The sequence below is a fragment of the Tachypleus tridentatus genome, chromosome 7 (genome assembly GCF_004210375.1).
Source record: "Tachypleus tridentatus isolate NWPU-2018 chromosome 7, ASM421037v1, whole genome shotgun sequence".
NCBI lineage: Eukaryota > Metazoa > Arthropoda > Merostomata > Xiphosura > Limulidae > Tachypleus > Tachypleus tridentatus.
This window is the reverse complement of record NC_134831.1, coordinates 76114697-76137231: the sequence shown is the minus strand read 5'-3', so window position 1 is coordinate 76137231 and position 22535 is coordinate 76114697. Positions and strand designations below refer to the sequence as shown.

Sequence of the window (22535 nt, the reverse complement as noted above, 5' to 3'; positions counted from 1 at the left end):
TGTCCTACTATCCAGTTGTCTAGGTACGTTGTCCTATTATCCCATTATCAATGTAAGATGTTCTACTATCCAGTTGTCTAGATACGTTATTCTGTTGCCTATGTAAGATGTTCTACTATCCAGTTATCTAGGTGCGTTGTCCTATTATCCTGTTATCTATGTAAGATGTTCTATTATCCAGTTATCTAGGAGCGTTGTCCTATTATTTTGTTATCTATGTAAGATGTTCTACTATCCAGTTGTCTTGGTACGTTGTCCTATTATCCTGTTATCTATGTAAAAAGTTCTACTATCCAGTTGTCTAGATACGTTGTCCTATTATTCTATTATCTATGTAAGATGTTCTACTATCCAGTTGTTTAGGTATGTTATCCTGTTATCTATGCAGGATGTTCTACTATCCAGTTGTCTGGGTATGTTATTCTGTTATCTATGTAGGATGTTCTACTATCCAGTTGTCTGGGTATGTTATTCTGTTATCTATGTAAGATGTTCTGCTATCCATTTGTCTAAGTAAGTTGTCCTGTTATCTAGACATATTTGAACTTTCATCTTTATACTTTCCAAAGTTGTTATTCTCTCCAGTCAACTCAGCAAAAATAACTGGCCAAAATAACCCACGTAAATACTAATAAACATACTATAAATGCTTTTTTTTTATTATGTTGTAATTGCATCTCGTCGAGCTCTACAAAAGAAATCATATCAATTTCGACAAGAGCATTATGATCAAACCTTATTTGTGTAACATAGAAACAGGAGAGAAAAGGTATCTCAAGTAAACTGTATATTCTATCATAATTCACACCTGGAAGGAAAACGTTTTCCTTGAACTTTTAAAGTTTCTTATAATCACATCTAAAAGTTGTTTTTGAGATCGAGCCAGATCAATCAAATTAAGTAGAAAACATTTACCTAAAACTGAAGAAAGTCATAACTGATTCCAGACTCTGTAAAACGACGTTTATGTTTTCTAAAGTAAAATAACAAACAAAATCATTATTTTTAAAGACCTATAATGAAAACTTAATACTTAACACAACAGTTTTCTCTTTTCGTTTGCTACTAAATCCAGTTAATTTTTTTTTAAATACTTTATAGTGGTATCAGAACAACTACCACGATAAGTGTTAGTTTATCTACCAATGCTGCTTTATAACGAAGTCAGTGCTGATACAAATGTGTAACTCTATAACATTTTTACAGTAAACACATTTAAAAAATTACGTACAACTCTAGGAAAACTAGCTACGTAATCCTGTTACGTAGAAAACCACAAAGGTGGTTGTTTCATTTTCACGATTGTTTGTTTGTTTATTTTGAATTTCACGTGAAGCTACACGAGGGCTATCTGCGCTGGCTGTCCCTAATTTTGCAGTGTAACACTAGAGGGAAGGCAGCTAGTCATCACCACCCATCACCAACTCTTGGGCTACTCTTTTGCCAACGAATAGTGGGATTGACCGTAACATTATAACGTCCCCACGGCGGAAAGAGCGAGCATGTTTGGTGTGATGGGAATTCGAACCCGCGACCATCGAATTATGAGTCGAGTGTCTTGACCACCTGGCCATGCCAGGCCTAAATTAAGATGTATATATTAGCTATATCCGTGTCTTTAGTTTTTAAATTGGATTCTATGTCTAAATCTAGGGTTGTTTTTCCTTACAGGAAATGCCAGGAAGTGTGTCATTAATGTTTGGCCTATGCCTATGGCTTGTATACTTTCATCATTATAATGCTCACAGAGCACAGAGAGAGGTGGCTCTGCAAGAACTATCATTTTCGGATCCTCTTTGGTATATTGGTTCCAGTGGAAAAATTATATCATTCGGGTACAAAAGTCGTAACGCAGGGGCTCAACAGAAAAGAAGCTGGTAATTATTTTGAGAAATTCTGCTTCCATAGGCAATCGTCAACATCTAATGGGCGTAGGAGACAACATAAATCTTATGTTAAGTGTATTTGTTCGTCAACGGCCTACACCTTCGTTGTTCGGCAATGTACCATTCAATAATGCTGCCCACTACAACACCAATTTGTACACCGATTCAGATGTGCGACAACGACGAAAGTTTCCGGAGGTGGATTCACGCGGTTTCGGCGAAGACATATTTGACAAAGGCTTCGGAGAATGGTCTCCAATGAAAATGAAAAAATAATTATTTCGAAACGTGCCATGTTTACTTTGAAAGTCGGGAATTTTGACCTCATGTGTTTGTTATATGTATACCATTAGATTAAAAAACATTTACCCATAAGCATTTTTTATCAGTTTAATATCTGGAGGCGTATTTTGATGGTCAGTCATCAGTTTAAATTTAAAAACAATCGATAAATTTCTCTATTAGATATATATGCAGAAGCTCTGAGGAAGTCACTAACCAAAGTTATAAGAAAAATGTTTTGGAACCAAACACAAATTAGATATTTTACAAATACTATCGTTACTATCTTTTCAAATCGTTTTCACTTTCTAAGATAATTAAACTTGACATCCCGCTTACCTTCCGTTTTCTTAACGAAACCTATTTTTCAAATATCCATAATATCAACTTCGTTTTGCTCTAATCGTAGAATATTTGTAATATTGATGTAAATGACCAATGACTTGTGGTCTCATGTACTTTGTTTCATTCTTTCACCTCAACGTCTTAATATTCTACATGTGATGAAATTTCGATTCTTATAAATGGAAAAGAAAATAATAAAATGGTTGAGAAAGCATTCCTTTTTCACTTAAAAATATGTTTTAAAGAAACTATGCTCCTCATTCAGAATAATATCTTCCCTTTACTTAAAATATTTCCTAATTCATAAGTATATCTTCTTTTACTTTCACCCTAATGTCTTAATAAATTGGAGGTGATGAAATTTTGATTCCTGTAAGTGGAATAGAAAATGATAAACACTAGACAAGTTAAAGAAGCTTTTCTCTTTCAAATTTCAAAAAGATATTTAAAATTTCTTCCTTTACTGAAACAATGCCCTTTATTCACAAACATTTCTTCCTTTACTTAAATAATGCCCTTTATTCATGAACATTCTTTCCTTTACTGAAACAATGCCCTTTATTCACAAACATTTCTTCCTTTACTGAAACAATGCCCTTTATTCATGAACATTCTTTCCTTTACTGAAACAATGCCCTTTATTCATGAACATTTCTTCCTTTACTGAAACAATGCCCTTTATTCATGAACATTCTTTCCTTTACTGAAACAATGCCCTTTATTCACAAACATTTCTTCCTTTACTGAAACAATGCCCTTTATTCACAAACATTCTTTCCTTTACTGAAACAATGCCCTTTATTCACAAACATTTCTTCCTTTACTGAAACAATGCCCTTTATTCATGAACATTCTTTCCTTTACTGAAACAATGCCCTTTATTCATGAACATTTCTTTCCTTTACTGAAACAATGCCTTTATTCATGAACATTCTTTCCTTTACTGAAACAATGCCCTTTATTTATGAACATTCTTTCCTTTACTGAAACAATGCCCTTTATTCATGAACATTCTTTCCTTTACTGAAACAATGCCCTTTATTCACAAACATTTCTTCCTTTACTGAAACAATGCTCTTTATTCATGAACATTCTTTCCTTTACTGAAACAATGCCCTTTATTCGCAAACATTTCTTCCTTTACTGAAACAATGCCCTTTATTCATGAACATTCTTTCCTTTACTGAAACAATGCCCTTTATTCACAAACATTTCTTCCTTTACTGAAACAATGCCCTTTATTCATGAACATTCTTTCCTTTACTGAACAATGCCCTTTATTTATGAACATTCTTTCCTTTACTGAAACAATGCCCTTTATTTATGAACATTCTTTCCTTTACTGAAACAATGCCCTTTATTCATGAACATTCTTTCCTTTACTGAAACAATGTCCTTTATTCATGAACATTCTTTCCTTTACTGAAACAATGCCCTTTATTCACAAACATTTCTTCCTTTACTGAAACAATGCTCTTTATTCATGAACATTCTTTCCTTTACTGAAACAATGCCCTTTATTTATGAACATTCTTTCCTTTACTGAAACAATGCCCTTTATTCACAAACATTTCTTCCTTTACTGAAACAATGCCCTTTATTCATGAACATTCTTTCCTTTACTGAAACAATGCCCTTTATTCATGAACATTCTTTCCTTTACTGAAACAATGCCCTTTATTTATGAACATTCTTTCCTTTACTGAAACAATGCCCTTTATGCATGAACATTCTTTCCTTTACTGAAACAATGCCCTTTATTCATGAACATTCTTTCCTTTACTGAAACAATGCCCTTTATTCATGAACATTCTTTTCTTTACTGAAACAATGCCCTTTATTCATGAACATTCTTTCCTTTATTGAAACAATGCCTTTTATTCATGAACATTCTTTTCTTTACTGAAACAATGCCCTTTATTCATGAACATTCTTTCCTTTATTGAAACAATGCCTTTTATTCATGAACATTCTTTTCTTTACTGAAACAATGCCCTTTATTCATGAACATTCTTTCCTTTATTGAAACAATGCCTTTTATTCATGAACATTCCTTCCTTTACTGAAACAATGCCCTTTATTCATGAACATTCTTTCCTTTACTGAAACAATGCCCTTTATTTACCAATATCTCTTCCTTTAATGACAGATTACTCTTTATTCAAAATCTTTTCTACATGAAAATTATGTTTTCTGATCTTTTATCACGACACAATTACAACTTTAATGATCATTACATCATACAGTTAGCAACGACATGAATTTATTAGATATTACACATTTTATTATTCAAATGAAATTTTATCAAAACTCCTTACATTTAAAATGGACTGGGAGTGGTTAAGTGGACAGTGTCCTCGGACTATGAATTCGACGTGTCTCTGTTCCCTCTATAAGAGTGAAATCTGAAAATACTTTTTTTAGTAATGACTATCTAGAACCAGGACTCAGTAACTACAGAATATAATTAATGTATAAAATACAAATTTCTGGATCAACAACGAGATATGGTTAAAAGAAAGGTCATATTATAACGTCCACCAGCTGGGAGGTTGATCATGTTTGGCGCGACCGAACCCGCGACCCTCGGATTACGAGTCGCACGCCTTACGCGTTTGGCCATGCCGAACCTGAAAGAAAGGTTTTATTTATGGACATTATCACAAAAATTACTTGTTCAACTGTTCAAAGAAATTTACGGCTTTATTTATAGACATTATTACAAAAATTACTTATTTAAATTATCAAAGAAATTTACCTGAAATAAATAAAAAGAAAAAAACAATTACAATAAAAATGAAATAAAAATTTATTGATCACTATTAAAGGTACACCAGTCAGACCTTCCATCGATGCCCAACATGGCCAGGTGGATAAAGCACTTGACTCTTAATATGAGGGCCGCGGGTTTGAATTCCCGTCACACCAAACATGCTCGCCTTTTCAGGCGGGAGGGCGTTATAATGTTACGGCCAATTCCACTATTCTTTGGTAAAAGAGTAGCCCAAGAGTTGGCAGTGAATAATGATGACTAGCTGCTTTTCCTCTAGTCTTCCACTGCAAAATTAGGGACCGCTAGTGCAGATAGCCCTCGTGTACCTTTTGCGCGAAATTTAAAACAAACAAAACCTACCATCTATTTCGTTTGCCTCGTGTAAATGAAAAGACTGCACGTGTTTGCATAACAGAAATGCAGCAGCAAGAAGGAAAATTGAAATGGCTGTAAAAGTCGTAAACTCAGAAAATGAATAATATAAAGTGTTTTATAGTGGCATACATAAAAACATCTGAAAGTTCCATGGTGATCAAAGATCGGGCGATTGGAAATTTTTTGTCACAGGACAAATAAGACAAACTGACACAAACCAAATTACAGTATACATTAACTTGAACAACACTATTGTTTTATATAAATATTTAAAGATTAATTTTACTATACTGTTCAGACTTTAATGTTTAGCACAAAAATATTTTTTAAAAATTAGTTAAAATTATGAAATTAAACTTAATTGGAAATCATATAATATTTTACTTTCATACAACTTTGGTTGTTTGTACATTCGCGACTCATTGGGTGTCAATCTAATCTTTGTATATATATATATAACTCATTTGTATTATAATTAATCGACATTTATATATATATTTGTGAGCTACAATACGGAAATCTAATTTAAACCATTTTTATAAATTAAGATGAATTTTTGTTTTATTTTTCTCTCAAGAACCTATTTTGGAACACTTGTAGAAAGCTAATTTTCCAAACAGTTTCTCTAAGATATGATGGATTTATTTTTTAACTATCACTTACCCACCTTGATAATATTCTAGAATATTGTTTGCAGAATTTTTCACGTAAAATATATGTCATTAAAAGAACAACGTGTGTCAGTCAGTTTTGTTGTGTATTCGTGCTAGTTCACGTGGAAACCCATTATTCTTTTGGCTAACTGTACACTGACAATTTTACACGAGTGCAAAAAATACCGATGTTTAACACGCATTGTTCTATACGATGCAAAAGTACAATTAATTGTACTTAACTTCTATAATTAAAAGCTGTAATTAACTTCAAAGACATTTCTTCAATGGCATAAAGAAACACGCAAGGAAACGCGTTGAGTTAATTCTTTACCTTTCTGTAGCTGGTAAATAACGAAATATCATTACATTTCTATACAAATCCCAACAAACGCCTAAACATCGACAATTAGACTTAAAGTTTAAATAGGCTTTGTACGCCAAATCCAAATTTATACGCTGTTTAATTTTCGAAAGTTAGCCTTAAAAGTTAGTCACTGCTACAACTTCATTCGTTTTCGTGGGCATACAGTTAACACATTGCGCGAAAGAAAATAATTACAAATTTCGGATGATACACAAACGCGATTTAGACACATATACACACAAAAGTTAACAAAAAAAGGCATAACGACGCTTGACTTTTACACCTTTTGATACGACACTTTTAAAAATTCACTATTTAAAACTTATTTATGTCCAATTATCTCAATATAGGCGTCTAACAATACGCTAGGAGATTAAAATATTATATATCCTCTCTTCTTTATTGGAGCTAGGCCCGGCATGGCTAAGCGTGTTAAGGCGTGCGACTCCTAATCTGAGGGTCGCGGATTCGCATTCCCGTCGCGCCAAACATACTCGCCCTCCCAGCCGTGGGGGCGTTATTAGTTACGGTCAATCCCACTATATGTTGGTAAAAGAGTTGGCGGTAGGTGGTGATGACTAGCTGGCTTCCCTCTAGTCTTACACTTCTAAATTAGGGACGGCTAGCCTACAGATAGCCCTCGAGTAGCTTTTTGCGAAATTCAAAAACAAATAAACAAACTTTATTAGAGGTAGTGGATCCAAAGATTTGTTAGTCAAGGGCTACTTGCTACTCAAGGGCTATTTACGCTAGCCGTATCTAATTTATCAGTGTAAGACTAGAGGGAAGCCAGCTAGTTATCACCACCCACCGCCAACTCTTGGGCTACTCTTTTACCAACGAATAGTGGGATTGACTGTCACATTATAACGCCCTCACGGCTGAAAGGGCGAGCTTGTTTGGTGCGACCGGGATTCAAACCCGCAACCCTCGGTTTACGAGTCGAGCGCCTTAACACGCTTGGCCATGCCTAAGTAAAAAGAAAGAATTGATACTATTATGAAAGAAAAAAAGAAAAATAACTAAAATATCGACAGACGAAGACAGTTGATTTTTAAACATCTTGATGTCACAAACTCTGCAATTAGACTGAAGTTGTTGGTGTTAATAGATCAAAAGCTTTGCTAATACTGCATGGCAGATTAAAAAGGAAGAGATAATGCCATTATGGAAGAAAAAATGGGAAATAGCGACAAACGAAGACTTTCGAGATTTACATATTTTACTTTAAATCTGAATACAACAGGCAGGATTATTTACATATCTTTACTTTAAATCTGAATACAACAGGCAGGATTATTTACATATCTTTACTTTAAATCTGAATACAACAGGCAGATTATTTAAAGGAGTAGTGTATTTAAAAAATATGGCATTCTCACATGTGTATGGTATTCCACTTAATAATACAACATATGTGAAATAAATATTTAGACATTTGCTCACATGGCACAGGACATATTTCGTATGAGGGAGGTCAAGGATTCAGTCTCGTTTTTTATTTGTTTTTTTTAAACAAATGTTTTGGTAGTCTTGATTTTTGGTGCAAACATTGTATACGAAACACGAGTGCATGCCCTAGTTGTGTATTGACACTAGTTACTCTCGGACCAACTATTGTTTGTTTCCAGCTTCAGCGTCGAATATGTAATGGTGTGATCTCAAAACATAACAGACCTAAAATAAATGAGCGAAATTGTAACCATAAGACTTACAATCACAGTTTATTTTCTATGTTAATAACTATTAAATTAATTATAAGGCTGAATAAACAGGTATGTTAAGAAAAATAAAACTAGATATCGACAACAAATTATTCATATTATCATTAATGTATTATATGTGTTATATAATAGTATTAAAGTATCACTTACTCTAACCACAAACACCTATTAGAAATAATCTACCTCTCGCAAAATAAAGCATTTAAAATATTTTCCGGTTTCATTAAGAATAGAAAGCTTAAGAAAGTGGTCCCCCGCTACGGATATACAACGCGAAAATCAAGGGTCCGATTCCCTTCAATGGGCTCAGCAGATAGCCCGATGTAGCTTTGCTTTAAGAAAACACCTACATCTTAAGAAAGTATCGCCAAACAATGATCTATTTTATATCCATGGGCAATGATACAGTAGCCCATTAAAAACAAAGAAACTGAATTAAGATCTTATGTTATTACACACTTACTAGCTCACATTACCATTGCCCTTAGAAATACAGAAACACTTGTTAAATAACTCTTCCACAAATGTATACATAACAAAATAAAGCAGCCATTGATCAAACGCTCAAATTAAGAAAAATAATTAAAAAAACACAACATATAACTGACAACTAAAAACATGAGATAAACTGATTGTCGTCGAAAGCCAGCCCTTCCATCTCCTTGGATATATCGCCCCCAAGTGGCCTGTACAGTTACAAAGCTAAAATCCGGATTTCGATACCTGTGGTGGCTAGAGCACAGATAACCCATTTTGTAGCTTTGTGCTTAATTTTCAACACACAAATGTTGGTTATATCCAGTTATGCAAAGCGACCTCTTTTTTTTTGTGTGTGGAAGTTATGCCCTGACTTGAATGGCTAACTTGAAATTTTCCTGTGCTGTGCATTATCAGATTACATTTACCATTAACAAGACAGAAAAAAGAGTGTGGTAAACACCCCTTGCTTCGTCAAAAGTGGTGCAGATAGTCGTGAAAATATTCACAAGCGCTACCCATGATAGCTTTCTTTAATTTGAAGGTGATAGACTCGAGGGAAGGGATATTCTAATCGAATAGGTTGATTGGACTGTTAATCATATAACGAATTCACAGTTCGCCGTGTTAACATCATGGCATATTTCTTTCAACTGTGCTTTGGTTTATTATGGACTGCTCCTACCTTCCGTCTGATTTTGAAGAACCTTCCTAATTAACCCTCAGAACTAATGAATAACACAGCACAAAGTCTGAAACTTCGTTTCCAGCACCAGATAGGCGCCAAAACCGGTTCTTATAAAACCATTTATCATATAAACACATTAACTATTCTTTTCTTTAAAAGAAAATAAATAGTTGTTCTACTCTGTTGATGTGTCTTAAACTGTTGAAACCTGGAAGAGCAGTAAGAAACAAACAAACTTTGCGTCATAAAGAGGTTTGAGTGAAATAATTCGTTGCTAATTAGGTATGGCAAAACTGACATCAGAAGTCTTTCATAATAGTATAAATACACCAATATTTGAAGGCATCTAGTGTTTAAAGTGTGAAATATTACTGAGTGTGTCTGCTTTTGCCTAACTGTTAGACAGGCGCTCAAATTAACACTTTGTTTAAATTGGAAATAAAACTGTCATTCTTTAATTTATGAAATAATATCTGTACTTCTTAATCTAGTATTCAATTATATTTGGAAAATATATTTCGTGTTTTGGAAAACTCGTCGCTTTATGACAAAAATGATTCCTGCTGGTCAAACGAGTGGTCGTGATGCAGACAATTAATAAATAATGATAATCACTGGCATATCACTTTATGGTCTAGATCATGCACCAATATTATCATCCTAATAAACATTTTTTCTAAGTCTCTTTTACCTTACAGCCAACGTCTGTAGGAACTGATGTCCCAGGTGGATCTTTAGGTTTTAGTACAATAGGAAGATATGATTTATTGTGGCTGGGTGTGATTTGCCCTGCAGCAAATTTGCAAGTCTCCAAAACTTACAAATGATGGTTGGCGAGCGGCATGGCTTTCGTACACCAAATAAATCACTTTTTATATTTAACTCCAAAGACAATATGCAGTCAACCTCCACCCTTTTGGAAAAACAATTTTTTGTAGGAAATATTTCTAGGGTACAAAAATGTGCAATGTTCTTTCTCGCCCGTTCCTACTCCACAGTTCTTGATTGCGGCAAGTAAACTGATTTAATAATTCTATCCTGAGTAAGGCTCGACACCTGCTTAGTCTGAATTAATGTTCATCTGTGTAATTATTATTTTGCTTTGTATAAGTTTTTTTACCATTTGTTGTCAAAACACGCATACACATCTGTTTTGTATAAAAAGGTGTGTTTTTGGTGTAATATTTTCAAAACAGATCAACGCTTTATTCAGGTAATTTCTATGTATTTGTTGTTAAGTCATGCCTCGTGACATACCAGAAATTATAGAGCATAAACTTGTTTGATTGTCCAGAAATGGTACGAAGCAAATGGATATTGTCAGAACAGTAGGGTACCCTAGTGTATTATATTCAGAATCCTCAAACGTCATCATACCACAGGAAAATTGTTCCAAGAAAGTTTAATGGCAGATGCTGAAAAGCTACTGCCTGAGACGACAGTCTTGCTACACCTTACGACAAGAATGACATGATCACGTTCATTCTAGGGTGTTAAGAAGAACAATGAATATAAAACTGACTAAACAAGGTTATTTCGCAAGAAGGGTTATCTGCAAAACAATATTAACCAAAATTCACTGCTTTTTCCCTACACGATATTTTTGTTAATAATTAATAATATCATTTTTTATTTATTCTTGTATATTGTATATATTTTGTGTGTGTACTTTTATAAAGTTTTTTTAGTACTATTTATGAGATGTATTAGGTTGCACTTCAGAAGACGTATTCTTTTGATGATGTGACGATATCACATGTGAAGAGATTGTCACGTACAAATGCACACACGAAAAGGAATATTCTTTGGTATTCAGATTTCTTTGAGCTATGTTTCATTTTACACAGGGTTGAAGCAATTATATCTCATAGCAGAGAGTACCACTTGAATGTTTTTTTTTTCTTCTATTTTGATACTGTGACTACAGCTTCTTCAAAATGAATTTGTTTGAAACAGCAAAACCTTGTAAGATTAATTGAAACTTTTTTCTTTAGAATTAGACAAATAAAACTTGTTTATAAGATGTTCTTACGTTACTTCCACATGACACACAATTATGTGCATATAACATGTTTCCATAAATAGTTCTTGGGACACATGCAACCCAACAGATATGTGTAAAGAAACTTTCAGAAACCATGCGTAGGAAAATTTTTCAAAACTTCGGAAAGCATTCCTTACGTATCCTAAGTCATTTATACATCTATTTATCATACTTTTTTCTATTTTAAGAATACAAAATATGTATTGAAAGGTCTAATGAAGCCAAATGACCCTTTGTTGTTCATATCTTAAGATATTTTTATATAAATATTTGATACCAAGGCTCGTTTGTTAGTTATTTTATGTTTGTTTAAAGTTAAGCAAAAATTTATGCGATGGGCTATCTTTGCTTTGTTCCACGAGTATCGAAACGGGGTTTTTAGTTTTGTAAGTCGCTGGCTATCCGCTGTGCTCCTGGAAGCTGCTGTTTGTTGGTATAATAATCAAATTGTGTAAATTGCAATAGTAAACTGAACAATTACATATGTGAAAGGAATGCGTCCAAAGTATGTGTTTGGTATATGTTTTCCTTTCATTTTCAATTTCACTCGAGTTTCATTTTCAAAATTCCCTACAACGATTATATTATTAAATTATAGAAAATCCCAGTTACATTGCATTGAGGGCGCTTGGATTTTATCTGTCTTTATTATTAGATGACATCACTTGAACTTATTGTCCATTGTGCTCTATGATTGGTTGAACTGTATTTTGGCGGTTAGGTTTAATTGAAGCGACTAAAACGAACCTAAGCCAGACGATTAGTGGAATAACGAATTTTATCATTTGAGCATTTGTGTTAGACTTTATAAAAGAGATTAAAGTTAAGGTGAAGTTTTTACCGAAGAGTGATTACACCGAATAAAAATATTGTTTGATCTTGTTATTAAAGCTTTAAGCGTGCTTGATAACAATTACTGTTTGCAGTCTTATTAAATTTAGAGTCAAGTTTGGAAAGACAACGATTAAAATGAGCAAATCGGGAAATGCTGGAAAAAGTCCTCTAAGGGTAAGACAAACTTAACCTAATGTTAATTGAATGTTACTGGTAGTAAATATGTTCTTGTATTTCACCTAATTATGCCAGTTAAACCTGTTTAAAAGTTGAAGATAGGATAATCAAAAGTTTTGCTATATACAATCGATAAACATTGTGCGACGTTACTAGTACTACAACTAGACTAACAAATATATACGTTGTTAGTAGTAGAAAGTAACCGATTTAATATTTTTAAGCTCACATTTTCATTCTGAGTTGTTAACCCTAGTAACTATATTATTCATTATTATTCATAGTTTAGTGCTACTATAACGAATGATTAGTTTTATTTTTCCACAAAAATGATGTTTCAGAGTGAACCATTAAAATTGCAAAAAAAAAAAATGGAGTGAGTTTCAATTATAAAACAATAAAAAACAAACTTAATTTTTTTCTTTTTGACTTTATTGAATATATCGTGAGGGTTGCAACAGAAAAGAAAGCACTTTCATTGACAACTGCATACAAAGAAATACTTAAATAAAATTTAATGTGTAAAGTGTAATACAATGCTGTGACAATAGCTCATCTAAAATTTCAGTAAAATTCTTTTGTGAGTTGGCAGTGACTGCTAAATTAGGGATGGCTAGTGCAGATTGCCTTTGTGTAGTTTTGCACAAAATTATAAAAAACAAACATTATGACTGTAAGGTTGTTAAAAAAATATCTTCTTTCTATCCCTGATTATTTAAATATCTATTAAGCCTTCCTTTAAGCTCCCTTAAATTTACTATATTCACCATATCCAAAAGCAATCCATTCCAAAGGCCAGCCATACTGTTAGAAAATAAAACTGTTTAGTTGGAAGATATCTTCTAGACCTAGTCCCACACTTTCAAAATTAATATTTGTAACCTGTTGTCCTACCACTATCACTATTAAACATAAGGAATGTTGCATCAGTAAGATCCATTTCATTAATAACCTTGAATACCTCAATCAGATATCTTTTTGCATAGAGTCCTTTTTTATACCCAGTCTTGATCTCAACTACTAATCCAATCTACGCTTAACTTCATTCATGTAACATGTTTTACTAAACCTAAAGCTAAGGCAAAACTTCACAAGATAACCACTTTATTACTGTTTTATATAAGTATCACTGTCATAGACTCATCTGGTTTTTCATATTTTAAACTTATGACTGTTTAGTTTTGCTGTAAATAATTTTTTTATGAAAACGAGTATTTATAGTTTCTAATTTTTCAAAACAAAGTAATCCCTTCTACAGAAAAAATTTGGGAGATTTTAATATCATCACATGCTAACCTATACAAACTTAAACATTTTGGTGGTGGTTCACAGAGCCCTCTTTTTAAAACATTAGTTTTGTTACTTTCAGTGTTTAATAGGATAACTTTAAATGCTTATAACTGTTGCCATTGGTTGGTTGCATAATGGATATTGAAAACTGAAGTGAAAGTGTTGGGAAAGCAAACTTGGTAAAGAAATATGAAACTATGAGGAGGGACCTTTGATAGTAGTGAAATGTGAAATATCCCTGTTTAAAAGAAGGACCCAGACTTGCAAAATCTGTGTTCTTTTACATTTTACATTTTATTTGACCAAATAAAGAAACTTAAGTTTTTGTATATATCACATAAATGTTGGTCTAGTGTTTCTGGCAAATCAGCAGAACAACTGCTCATCACTGGTCAGGCCACATTTTATACCAAAAACTTGTGAAACTAATGAAAAGAAACTTAAATGTATACTAACCTGGACTTGGAGACTGACCACTTGAACATTTATTTTGTTTTGGTAGTATAATTAGGATGACATAATTTTGTGATATGAAACTCCATTTGTTTATCCTAAAACGCTTAAAACTTATAACAGTACACATCTATTTATATTTAAATTTTGTTTTATTGCCCTTTGAACTACGTCTGAATGCTATTTGTACCATTTCAAGTCCTAAATCATTAATGGATGTACAGCTCTTGCTATGCTCTTCAATTACACTATGCACAAGCTTGTGTACTCTAAGGTAAGGATATTAAAGTTATTGGTAAGTAGGTATATAATATGTTTATCTGAAAAAAAATTTGTTTTTAATGTATGACAGTTTTTGTGTTTATCTTTTTCATAAATTAAAAAATAAAATTATGTTTTTGTTTATTGTCTTTTATCTCACATTCTGGGGCTCTTAATGAGTGCATGTTTCAACCTTTCTAAAGTACTACTTGTGTAAAATTTGATTCTTAAATTATAGCCTAAAAACTGGTCACAAAAATTCAACTATTAGGTGATTATGTATATTTAGTATTAAGTGAATGGGATTTTTTAAATGTGTACATCAATCTAAAGTTGTTAAAAGCATCATTGGGTCCTTTCATTTTTCTATAATTCTTCCTTTTGGTTTGTTTCTTCAAATGTTACTTATGTTTGAATTAAGGTTTATAAACACAAGTACAGTCTCATTAATAACTTGAATAATATTCAGATCGGTGCTTCTCAAGTTGGTGAATGGTTCACCCAGGGTTTGATAAAGTTAGAATCATTGAAATGAGTATTATCAATTATAATCCTGTTAGGGGCCCATTCTGAATGATCTTTGGTGAACAAATTTATAAAAATTCTGTTTTGTGTTTATTCCTGAAATGATCCTTCAACATATGTTTGTGTGTTATCACAACACTGTGTGGGGAGCTCTTGAAACCTGCATTACTTCTCACTATGTTGGAATTGTGCAACAAATTCAAGAGCAAAAAAATCATCACTTATTATTTATTTCAGTTATAGTGTGATAAATACACTTAATTTATTGATGTATATTTAAGTCATAAACATTTTGTTTTATTTTAATTTAGTACATTTTTGGTTTCTTTTTTTTGTTAACTGTGATGAGAACTTATGAAAATGTATAGGGTTGAATGATGCTGGAAGAAGTCGAAGTACTACTGTAGGCTATATTTATAATGAGTTGTAACCATCCAGAACAGTTTACTTGATAATTGTAACAGTTGTATGTTTTACTTACTTTTACTTTTAACTTGATGTTTTTAATTGAATGTTTGTGTTTAAGACATTGTGATCTTATTAAAATAAGCAAGTCAGACTTTAGAGTTGTGATATATGTATTTACTTTTAGCTTTAGTAAAAGCTTCATTATATCTGATTGTTGTTAATTTTTAGAGAGTTTTTGGCATCTTTTATTTGGCTATTAGGTGATTCTGTGATGTAAAATTTTTTTCCTGTTGATTATCTAACTGTACTATTCATGTATTTAAGTACGGATGTTTATAGGAAGTCAGAAGGAATACCAAGACTATGCCCTCATGTTTTGAAGAATATATATACAGGCTATTAGTTATTTCTGGCTGAAATCATTCAAGCCACTTTTGAAGTCCTTAAAAAATTGTGAAAAAGATATAAACATATAAATATTGAAAAACTGGCCATATTTAAATCAGTCTTAAGAAACACTCAGTGTTCCTAAATCTAAACTTATTTGTTTCTATATTTAACTGTCTTTTGTTTTTGTTATGCTTAGAAAATTTATCAATACATACTTAACATTGAAATCCTAAATAAGTCCTGTTTTGTCAATTTCTTCATTACTGGTATTTAGAGTTATAAATATTTGTATGTCCAAAGTAAAACAAAAAAAATAATCCCCTCATGGAACCGTTTAAATATAACAATAGTTTTTCACATAATATATTAAATATTTACAAATTGGCAAAAAAATAGTTTCTTTAAATGTGTAAGACTTTTGAAATTCTAATTAAAATCCCATTAAGCAAGTGGAAAGTTTTAAACAATCAAGTGCTGAAGACAGCTTAATGCTCCTTAATTTTGAGGAAATTAGTTTCTCAACCTGCTTAAAATAGAAATTTTTATGACAGTGCTTATTGGTAATTTCTTAATTTAGTACATAAAATTATCTTAATGTGTTATAACAAAACATGCATGATTGGAGGCAAGTGATTAATTTGATTACCTATGAAAATCAGTTACCTCAGTTCTTTATAAGAAAAGTTCCATCTGTTTGTTAACAGTTTTTTTCATACGAATGATGTCATAGTTGTAACCTTGTTGGTGATGGAATTTAAAACAAATTCTGAAATTTCATTAAACAAATGTCTGTTGCAGTAGTTTAAAATAATTTGAAATATTGATTTCAAAATTTTAAATTATTTTAAAACTAATGAAATTACCCATTGTTATGAGTTTCCTTGACAAATAGTCAATGTGGTACAGTCATTTTCTGATTGGTTTGAATTTTCCATTAAATTATATATTTATCCCATGGTGACAGATATTTTCTAGCCTTACTACATGAATTCTAAAGTTATTTTCAACAAAGAATTAGTTTACTTAGTTTTAGAGCAATAGTTATGTGAAATCATTTAGAAAAAAACCCACAGAATTAGAAAGAAAAATCAGTACATGCGTATTACTGAGGGGCCATTAAAATCACTTGAATGTATGAGAAATTTAAAACATATTAACACAATATTAAATGTATACAGTTTATTTAGATTAATTTGTTTTGTTTTTTCAGAACAACATAAAACACTTAATAAGAAAGCATTAGACTCGTACATACTACACAGAAGAAACAATTATTTTTGGAGCCCAAAAATTTTGATTGCATTAAGAATGGAAGTGAATAGATCTTGATCACATAGCGACTGTATTCACATAAATTCAGCTAAATATGGCTGTCACGTAGCGACTGTATCCACATAAATTCAGCTAAATATGACTGTCACGTAGCGACTGTATCCACATAAATTCAGCTAAATATGACTGTCACGTAGCGACTGTATCCACATAAATTCAGCTAAATATGACTGTCACGTAGCGACTGTATCCACATAAATTCAGCTAAATATGACTGTCACGTAGCGACTGTATCCACATAAATTCAGCTAAATATGACTGTCATGTAGCGACTGTATCCACATAAATTCAGCTAAATATGACTGTCACGTAGCGACTGTATCCACATAAATTCAGCTAAATATGACTGTCACGTAGCGACTGTATCCACATAAATTCAGCTAAATATGACTGTCACGCGTGGCGACTGTATCCACATAAATTCAGCTAAATATGACTGTCGCGTGGCGACTGTATCCACATAAATTCAGCTAAATATGACTGTCACGTGGCGACTGTATCCACATAAATTCAGCTAAATATGACTGTCCGCGTGGCGACTGTATCCACATAAATTCAGCTAAATATGACTGTCACGTAGCGACTGTATCCACATAAATTCAGCTAAATATGACTGTCACGTAGCGGCTGTATCCACATAAATTCAGCTAAATATGACTGTCACGTAGCGACTGTATCCACATAAATTCAGCTAAATATGACTGTCACGTAGCGACTGTATCCACATAAATTCAGCTAAATATGACTGTCACGTAGCGACTGTATCCACATAAATTCAGCTAAATATGACTTTTGATGGTAAAATGTAGATTTACTAGAAAATTAAAAAAAAATTGTTAAGTTAAATTTTTAACATTACCTTTATATTAAATTGGATAAAAAAAAAGAAATGAATGCCCCCCCCCCCCTCCATTTAATATGTAAGTACTGAAAAATTTGTAGTTTAATCAGTATGTTGCATTTCAAGGCAGTTGTGATTCAGATCAAGCATTATAGAAGTGAACCAGATGAAACTTGTGTTTTGTGTAAATACATTATGGAACACAAGCTCACCTCATAACCTAAGAAAAACTTTCATTTATCAGAAACTATAGAAAGTTTCATATGATGCAGAGTGAAACTTAAAATTGAATTCTGGTTTAACCATATCAGAAGAGCCTTAAGTGTTTGTAAAAATTATTTGCATATTTAGTGATTATCTGAAAATAAATTTTATAAGGGGTGTGATACTTTTAGAGACTATACCAAAATAAAACCTTCAAATGTTACAATTTATTCAAAGAATTGGTTTCCATTTTGAAAACTTGCATGCAAGTTGTATGTGAAATGGCATATTTTTCTGATGTAAGTAACTTTTGTTATTGGGAATGGCTCATAACAGAATCACCAATTCCATATGAGAATTTTCATCATAACTTGAAAGTCTTGAGGGAAATGGATACCAAACAGTTTGGTAAATATTGGTGTTATGATTTCCACATGAAGGCATTAACCTTCCAATAAGTTAAATTGTATTAGAATACAAGAAGATAAAATATGTCATAAGGTCAAAATTTTTTATTTTATCATAACAATAATGAATACAATTTCTGTGTAAAGGGTAGAATGTAATTTGGGAAGAATGTTGTGGATGATTTTTGTGGAATGAGTGGCTAAAGGCATACCACTCCTCTGTAAAGTTGCAGTGTGTTATTTCAATGTCATAATATATTTTATTTGTTAAATTTTAGGAACTTTTTGCAAACATTGCTGCAAAGCAAACTAAAGAGGTGCCATTGAAACAAGCTGAGGAACAGAATGATGGAGACATGGTGAAAGATGAAAATGTTCTAATGACTGCTGGTACCAAAAAGAGTAACAAAAGATTGTCTGTAGAAAGAATTTATCAAAAGAAATCTCAGTTGGAGCATATTTTGCTCCGGCCAGACACATACATAGGCTCTACTGAACCCTTAACTCAGGTAATTGTTTCAAGTGTTTATTTGTTTATAAGAATTGTTTTTCAAACATTTTAGTTGTTTAAGAAGTATAAAAGATAAAAGGAAAACATAACCTAGCCTACAAATGAATACTTTAGTTTCTGTTGTAGTGGAGAAGGTAAGTGTTTGTATACCTTACTTTCCTATTTCATAAAAAAAATTCAAAACTTCTAATTTAGAACATAGTAAATTAGATTTAGATTGCGTGCTAATATCAACTCTAGGTGTTTGCATTCTGCAGATTTCATCAGCAGTCATGTTTTTATTATAATATTTATCATTAGCCATTAATATTAGGTCTATTATATTCTTAAACACTAAATTTTTTACATAGTCTCAGGGATTTTTTATAAATTAGAATAGTATATAATGGTATTCCAACCCTACAATATAATCCTGCTTTACCAACTTGTAAAAGGCATTCACCATAATAACTGTTGTTGTAACAAATGTTTTGTATAATTAGTGTTCCAACTGCTACTGTGTGTTGTATTCCAACCAGTTTGAATAGCTCTAGATTGAGAAAAAGGATATGGCAAACATAGTATGTTTGGAATATTATTATAATACACTCTTCTAAATCTTGAAAATCAATAAGAGACTAGATAAAAACAAATGTAGTGTTCAAAAATATAATAGGCTTAATACTAATTTAATGTCTTACAATAAATATAATAATAACAATCATGGTTTGCCAGATTGCAGAATGATGTGTTTTATTGAACACATGTGCTATATCTCATCTTGCCTTGTACAAGACTACTTTACAGTTGCCATTTGGATTGTTGGAGCAAATATGCTTCTGAGTACTTTTTATCAAAATAGACTTGTTTCCACCTTAAGAGAGTTAAAACATTGAAGCTATCGGAGATCTGCATTTTACATGTAGAAATTTATCTTGCAGTGTATGAATTTTTTTGGTAACTAGACAGATAATTGTATTTTTTTTCTTCCATTGAATATAATATTTAATATTTTCTCTTTTAAGTTTGACTGATTGTTTTAATTGGTAATTTAAACTCTCAAGTGCCCAGATGTATTTATTCAACTTACCTGTTGCATGGTTTTATTGTACTACTAAATGGGATCTTTTGAAATTTCATAAGACCTTTCAACAGATACTGTTGTGTATGCAAATATTTTTTTTTATCATTATCATTGTGGGATATTTGTGTGAATTTGCATCTGTAACAAAAATGTAAAAGATTTTATTGCAATGTATCTTTTTAAAGAAACAAAAGTTTTTGCACTTTTTGTGAGTTTCAAATATTTTTGTTTTCCAACATGTGAAGTTGTTATACATTTTATTGTTGCTTTGAGTTGAATAACAACCATAGAGAGAGATGTTTGTATCTCTGTTCAGGTTTTGTGCATCTAATGTAAATGTGTTTTTTCTAGTAAGTTGTCATTTTATGTATGTAATGACAAGGGACACCAGAATATAAAGCAATAGTGTAAAATGAAGTTTACCAACATTTTTATGTCTTTGTTAGCAAATGTGGGTTTATGATGAAGAAGCTGGTGGGATGGTTCACAGAGAAATAACGTTTGTGCCAGGCCTCTATAAAGTTTTTGATGAAATTTTGGGTAAGTTCTTTTTCAAGAACAATTATTTGCTGGAGTTCTTTGTTTATTTTAACTGCTAAATATTCTTTAGTGGTAAGTTGTCTATTTTAGGTTAAGTAGTTTCTATAAAGAATGTTGTATAAGAACTTGTTATTTAACAAATGCAAATTTTCTATTTTCACCTTTTGATTGGATCATTACAGAGGAAACACTAGTACTCAATATTTAATGTTCTAGTCATGGTGTAGATGTTATGTGCTTTTAAATGTATTGTTTTATTTATATCTTTCAACATGTCCTCACTAAAATTAATGTAGATGTATCTACTCTTTAGTGAATGCAGCAGACAATAAACAAAGAGACAAAAAGATGGATTGTATTAAGATAGAAATTGACCAGTAAGTTGTCTTTTAATCTTTCAGTTAACTTGTGTATATCCGTGGTTTACTTTTAATGGAAGTTTTTAACAAATGTTCAGTGAATTTTAATCCACTTTAAACTTGTATAGTTCTTTCTGTGTATTCAACTGACAATGAACTTTGATTTTTTTTCAAACCTTTCTGAAAGAAATGGTTTGAGAGGTAAAAAAAATCAAAATGCTGTTTTGTTTCCTTTAAAAAAAATAAGTTTAAACTGGAATCAAATGTTTAGTTTTACAAATAAAACTGAGAAATGGAAAACAATCACAATTTAACCTATTGACTTGCAATGATACAATAAATCTCTTCTCCCGTCTGTTGAGAGTTCCTATTTTATGAAGTAAAATCCAAAAGTTAATTAACTGTTGCACTGTGAGAAAATGACTTACACTACTTACAATTCTTTTTCAAATTATGATTATTATAATCAAAGATTAGGTTCATACATTTTTAGTATTTGTTGCTGATGAAAAGGTTATAGGTTGTATATGGTTTATTAAATTATTAATTATCTACTGGTTTTTGGCTTGAACTTTTAATGTTAAAGCACTGCTTAAAATCCATAACTAATTAAAAGTGTAATAAAATGATGAAATCATGAAGTTTATTTAATGTATGAACAGTTATTAATTTTTACTGTTATCTTGACATAATTACACTAAAGTTGGTGTTAAAAAACTGGTCAGCCATTCTTTTTTTTTATGGACTGGTTAGCATATTCAATCTTGAGAGAGAACTGAATTATTGTGTAATCTATAACTTTTAAAATTAATTAATAAAAAAGGCCAGTGCCTTGAGATATTTGAGAGATGAAAGAAGTATTTTAACTTTGAGGATCTTCCTGAAGTTGCATTTGAAATCTATTTTAAAATATTGATTATGTAACTTCCTTCTGTTGTAGAGAAAACAACAAAATCAGTGTTTGGAACAATGGTAAGGGCATACCGGTTGTTGAACACAAAGATGAAAAAATGTATGTTCCAACCTTGATTTTCGGACACTTGTTGACATCATCCAACTACAACGATGATGAAAAGAAAGTTACAGGTAAGGTATTTTCACTAGTTTAGAAACATGTTTATTGGTCATATTTGACTTAGAAGATATATGAACTCAAGAATTGAAATGTGCTTATGTGTAAAAGAAAACAGTCCTTAAATGTGTATTGTTTCTCAATCCACCATAACTTTGAAAATAATCACATTATGTCTATTTTGACACATTAATTATGCCATTTCTTATATATATATTTTGTTCTGGTGTGTATGCCATTAGAAAATACTCTCT

The 22535-nt window shown here is 31.7% G+C and overlaps 1 protein-coding gene across 2 annotated transcripts in view; it reads left to right on the top strand.

Moving 5' to 3' along the window:
* The first annotated feature begins 12319 nt into the window (after nucleotides 1–12319).
* The window catches only part of LOC143256007 (DNA topoisomerase 2-alpha-like), a 47559-nt gene continuing 37343 nt past the window's right edge, over nucleotides 12320–22535 (top strand). For both annotated transcript variants that reach the window (XM_076512545.1, XM_076512544.1), the window contains exons 1-5: nucleotides 12320–12622; nucleotides 19015–19245; nucleotides 20757–20850; nucleotides 21164–21227; nucleotides 22150–22295. In XM_076512545.1, coding sequence (XP_076368660.1) covers nucleotides 12584–12622; nucleotides 19015–19245; nucleotides 20757–20850; nucleotides 21164–21227; nucleotides 22150–22295 — 574 coding nt within the window. In that variant the 5' untranslated portion in view covers nucleotides 12320–12583. The remainder of the gene's footprint in view (nucleotides 12623–19014; nucleotides 19246–20756; nucleotides 20851–21163; nucleotides 21228–22149; nucleotides 22296–22535) is intronic.